This window comes from Ruditapes philippinarum, unplaced genomic scaffold, assembly GCF_026571515.1.
Source record: "Ruditapes philippinarum isolate M1 unplaced genomic scaffold, ASM2657151v2 ctg12007_1_1_1_1, whole genome shotgun sequence".
Lineage (NCBI taxonomy): Eukaryota > Metazoa > Mollusca > Bivalvia > Venerida > Veneridae > Ruditapes > Ruditapes philippinarum.
Window position 1 is genome coordinate 190 of NW_026865186.1, and position 6,155 is coordinate 6,344.

Sequence of the window (6,155 nt, forward strand, 5' to 3'; positions counted from 1 at the left end):
TGTAGTAAGTCAAAAAGATTACAATTGACAACATCGTACGCAGGCGAATCTTCACCCCATAGATATATTGCACATAAATATATATCCGAATCGAATTTAAAAAAGTTGCAATCAAGTCTAATCCATATAATAGTATCATGGTGGTTTCTTATTATCTCAATACCCGGCTCTAATTCGTTTTTAACATATAAGACTATACCACCACTACACCTTTTAGCTCTTCTATTTTGAAATTTCCTGTAGAAATTAAAGTTTGTGTAACCTTCTAAATTGATTTTACTATATTTACTGGTCCAAGATTCTAACAGGAAAACAATATCCTGATTTGATATTAATTTGCAAAATTCATCACTATCTTGTTTATCAGCGGAAAGACCATTACAGTTCCAAATACTAATTTTCACATCACCCCCATGAAACTGCTACGCAACTTTACCAAACTCCCCGTTAGTGTATAATTTCCCGTCGACAAACAGTTTATTGTACTTTATAAATGCATCTTTCTTTGCTTTCCGAGCTTTCAACATGATTGGTATTAACTTTCTTCTCTGCTCTACTATTTCTTGAGGATATTGATCGTGCATATATTTCCCTGACGCCTTCGAATCTACATTGTCCTTAAATGATTTTACATAATCTTTCATTTTTACCTCTTGAAATACTACTAGGATATTTCTCGGTTTGTCATTCTTTTTCGGACCCAGACGTTTTACTGAATTAGTTTTTATATCACCAATTTCCTCATCCGGAATCTTCAAATCCTTCTTGAAATACTCGATTACACATTCTTTAGTCTGTTCCATGGTCTCGTTCTGTTTCTCAGCTATACCACCAATAATTAAATTTGTCATCATAGCCTTAGCCTGCATGTCAACCACTTCGTCCTTTATGCGTCTATTTTCGCTTTTCAAACTTTGAACTTCATCCTTTGTTTTCTCAATATCAAAATCATGAGCTTCAACTGCCTCTCTAACATCAGAGATTTTTTCTTCATTTTTGGACACCCTTTTATCTAAATCAGACCACAGCTTGGATATTTTATTATCAATGTCACCAACTTTCTGTTCTAAAGACTCCAGCTTTCCAAGTCTGGTAGATATGTCCTCAAACTTACTCTACAAACTTACAAGTATTTATAGTCAAAACAGTCCTTTTTAAAGGCATATATATGGGTAAGTTGAATGTTGCATGTCCAGATATGATTGACTAACAATAATTATTGTAAAAGTGAGTAATAATTGTCGGAATCATAGCTCAATCGGTAGAGAACATAGCTCGAGGTTACCAGATTTCAAAAAAAAAAAATTATTAATTTTGTTCTGACATGTCAGGAACAACTTAGACATGTCAGGAACAACTTGAAATTTAAATGAGTTTTTCGTTTGATTGATTTTTGTTACCTATCTTACTTTTTCATTGAAGTATCTTTACCTTCTTAAAAATTATGCCCAAATCTCATTTCTTTCTCTTTTTTTTTAAACTTCTTTTCATGAATTTAATATGAATATTTTCAACAGATTTTAAAATAATCAAAATACAACACTGTTAAGCATATATAACTGTTGTCAGGATTAAGTTTTGTTTCATCAAAAAAAAACTTGAATAGAAAATAGAACAGTTTCCACCTGTAGTTTGGAACCCACTAACTGAATTCACTTTTATATCAATATTATGCAGTCTTAAACTTATTTCACTAGTAAGTCAAATGATTTATTATCTCAAACAATGTAATTACATGTAGTATAAGTTTTATGGAAATAATGTGGTTAATCACTTGCAGTTAATCAAGGCTTGACAAATCCACTTGTCCGCTCATAAATGATAAATACGAGTAAAAATGACTCTGGACAAGTTAATCTCCCAAAAATGCCCGTCCTGCAGGACGTGTGAAATTTCTAGCATAAATTAATCAAATTTCAATTCAATTCTTTTGAAACCATTTTTCAAGTTTTACTAGTAGGACAGAGCACAAAATAATTCCCCTGTGTTTGATGGGCAAAACTGATGTTGATTTGTTGAATGCAACGCTTAATTCTGTCTGATTCTATTTTGTAAAAACTTACTAAAAGCCCGTGCGGCGATTCCAGTATGTTCCACAAAATTTTTTTAAAATGTCACAATGCAATATTTGGCAAATGTTTAGCCAGAAAGAAGTAAGTTAAACAGTGTCTTCAAAAAAGAAAAAATGTCTTCAAAAAAGAAAAATGAGTCAGAACATGTAGGAAATTTATATTTTTTAAGCATTGTTGTTGTTGTTGTTTTTCGTTTTTCAATCCCTGATATATTATTTGTAGTATTTGTAACTATTATCTATTCTATTTGTAATAGAACAGCATTTTTCCCTTATAAAACTATTTACATTCCCAATAAAAAAAGACAGCAAATTTTCAAATGTTTTATTTTTAAAGTCCCAAAATTACTGTCAAAATTCCCATCCAAAATTGGCATATATAAAATGGATGATTTCATATTGATAAGTGATATGTGATAAAAACCAAGTATAACTACATCTGACAGAGCAATATTTGTACCTAGTTCATTTTATACTTCCGAACATTATTTATGTACATGTACTCATTTTTTTCACTCCAATAAGAAATCAATATATTATGCATGGTTTAACTTTAAATGTGTATAAATATTATGCATAATTCTCATGTCTCCCTGGATAAAATTCTAAATTAACCATGTGGCATGAATACCTGTCAGTTATGTAGTATCAATTTGAGTCAAAACGCATTTTTCCAAAAAAAAATTGTACTGGTAGCGTATAGATGTTACACAGAACTAAGCAAATGTCAGGGTTTTTCAATGCTAATCCCCAGTGTAAATATAATTATAACCTTACTCAAATTTCTTAAAATGAGGGGTGAAGTGTCTGCAAAAAAGGGCCTAGGGTGAAGTGTCTGGGGGGTGAAGTGTCTGTAAGCCGAGGTGATGGACAAGGCAAGACATGTCGATTTTTTTTAGCTTATTATGAAGTTGCAGTACATGAGAGACTGGCACATGATGAATCAGCACATAAATAAAACAATCTAGTGTTCTGTGGTTTCTAAGTGTCATACCTCAGCTCTTTTCCTTATTACAATGAAATTTTACATGATTGTTATCCACCGCTGGTTTGTTTTAAGCAGTGAATGATAGGTACCGTTTCAGCAGATTTCGCAAAGAGGGTACAAATATGGATTATGCACCGTGGATCCAGTTCATTCTTTGAGAAAATGTAATAAGACATCATTACTGAACTTGTATATTTTTTATTTAAAAAAGCTGTAAGGTAAGCATCAACAATATGTAAACGCTAGATGTAAATAACTCACCTCCAAAAAATATATAAAAAAAAAAATGGGTCAAAAATGTCTGGGTAGGAAATGGTTTGAGGGAGGACTTTCAAGGGAAGGAACTGCTAAACTTAAAATTTGATAAGGTCAATTCAGTACAAAAAAGCTTTACCCGATAATGGCCGATTGTGAAGAAAATTTTTAAAAAATACAGCTTTTGATTGCAACTTAAATATCAACGTTATGAAATATAAACAATGAACATCAGTCATCTTGAATAACGTTGTATTTAAAGTCATATCCGGTATTAAGTCCTTGTATTTTTTGTAAGCAACCAGAATCGCCAACGATTTGACGACGATTTCGCCACTGATAAATGGATAAATGCAAAACAAGCAAAGTTATACAACATTTAGGTAAATGGGAGATAAGGTTTTTGTAAAATAAAACTTACAACTCGTTTTAACACGTGGAACTTCTATATAAACTTCTCAATCTTTCACGGATGAACTTGTAAACAATGGCGATTGCGGTAAAATGACGTAAGGGCGAAAATAGTTCGTATTCATACGCATGCATTGTTTTTCTTTAATTTACACTTATGAAGCATTAGGCTCTATAAGCTTTAAAGTTAGCTAATCTGAAATCCGTATTCCATTACTTGCTAAATTTTTGAGTTCTATGACACTTAATTAACTTGTGACTACATGTAATTTGTACTATATTTATGCAAGTACTTTGGCTATGATCGACCGCTGGCGTAGTAATATTAAAATCGCGTAAAGCAAAAATATACATACAATTTTAAAAGACGATTGCTAAATTTAGTACAAAATTGGCCAGTCAATTTTAAAATAGATAGGGAACTATGATTTTGGAGTTACTGCGAAGTTTTGGAACTATTTTGCTTAGCGAAGGTAGCTGACTAATTGTGTTCACATCATAGTAAATCTGAATTTGTCGTTATTACATTGGGGGCGCATTGCGCATGCGCCCCCAAAAAGCACAAAAAACCCAAACAAACAAAAAAATACTGAAAATACAACTTTGATTAGAAAGTGTATAAAGAAAGACTATTATTACAAAATTTACATTGGAATTATGACATTGCAGGAAGAAGGTGTTATTATTGATAAAAATCTTATAGATAAGGTATTATAATGTTATCAGTTTTAGAATTCTGTTTCAAATTTTATTGTTGGTTAAATTCTTTTTAAATATGTTTTTGTTTACTGCTCCATATTTGTTTGTCTGTTTTGTCAAGGAGCCATTACTCTTTATAATGTTTTTGTTTCCCTCCAAACTCTAGATGTATTTATAATGTCAATTGCAATCTTTAGTATATGTTGAAAAAGATATTATGAAGTGCATAATTAAGTAATATGTACATACCGTACTTTAATATATTACACCATAAAAAAGGTGCAGTGGTTGTTGAATTTTGCTAAGTGGGGGCATGCTTATTTGGAGACATTGGCAAATTAATAGTATTTTAAATTTTGATTAATTTGAAAATTTGAAAAAAATGTAACAATAAAAGAGATGTTAGAATATACATTTAGGATTTAGAAAAGTGGGTGGGGGGTCAGTTAGTTCAATATTGAGGGTGGGGGGAGAGCATTTATGTTAAGGTATTTCACCCAGAACTGGAGGGGCAGAACAGTGTCAGAATAAAATGCTGGCAGCAATATGTCAGTAGATTAACTAATATAATCCTGCAGACTCCATTCTTGAGTGTCATTGATCAAAACCCCTATCAAATTATGTGGAAAGCTTCTTTTTTCTAAGCTCTGACACAACAATAATATTAATTAGAAAAAACTAGGGCACTTATTGAATGGTGTCACAAGATGGAAAAAAAAAAATCCAATATGTTGAAGATATAAAACAAAAAGGGATGATTACATGTAAGTCATTGAGGCCATGTATTATTATAATTTTATGGTGAATTGAGCTTTAATGTTGATAATATTCACTATACAATAATATATGTAACTATACTATAATATAATACCGTTAAATTCCTATTAAACGCCCCCGGGGGCTAAACATTTTCCAAAAGGGGGGCTATTATTACAACACGTTTTTCCTAAATCCAAAATTCATTGAAAATACATTTAGTGTAACATGGGTTGGTAATAACATTAAAATGTGTTAAGATTTTAAAGTTCATGTGATACATTTTTGTGTTTACTATGAAATGAAATGGATGCTGCAGGATTTGAATAAAATTACTGATTAATTAAAGAGTTTACCACTCATGAGCAGATTTTTTTCCATATCAAAAAGCCTGGGGGGGGGCTTCAATTAGGAGAGGGGCGTTTATTAGGAATTTTACGGTATAATGTAATATTAAACTTTAATCCTGGTCAATGTTTAGGCTAACAATGCAAGCTAATTATCCTCACATTAGTTTGTAATATTTGTAACATACTAATTTTATCCTAAACTTTGGTGCAAAAGTACTAGTGAGACTATAATACAATGTCAGCTGCTGAAGTTTAGATTTTAAATTTCAACAATTGATGGATTAAATTTCGCTGGAATTGTGACTTGATCATACAAATTCAGTCAAATGCCTTTGCTTCATACATTCATAAAAGAGAACAAGATTTATACTGATATTCCAGCAGTATTATATAACATGCAATAATCCACTGAGTGCCTTAAAGCCGTGTGAATATAAATATGAGTGTTTTATTATATTGAGGACAATTCTGCTATTTCAGCGTCTCTCAAACTTCCACGGGAAAATGAAAATATTTTGTTGAGAGACAAAAGATGCAGTCGCAAGTCGTGTATGGATGTGAAGCGTAAAATGTTGTAATTGATATTGATTTTTACAGGGTATATATATTATATTCTATATTACAG

The 6,155-nt window shown here is 31.4% G+C and overlaps 1 protein-coding gene across 1 annotated transcript; it reads right to left on the reverse strand.

The window, feature by feature from the left end:
- Positions 1-422: 422 nt before the first annotated feature.
- Positions 423-1,417, reverse strand: LOC132728137 (uncharacterized). Its single transcript, XM_060713763.1, has 2 exons — positions 1,410-1,417; positions 423-1,089 (listed from the first exon to the last, which is right to left on the reverse strand). The coding sequence occupies exons 1-2, from the start codon at positions 1,415-1,417 to the stop codon at positions 423-425; spliced, it is 675 nt and encodes a 224-aa protein (XP_060569746.1).
- Between the last annotated feature and the right edge of the window lie 4,738 nt (positions 1,418-6,155).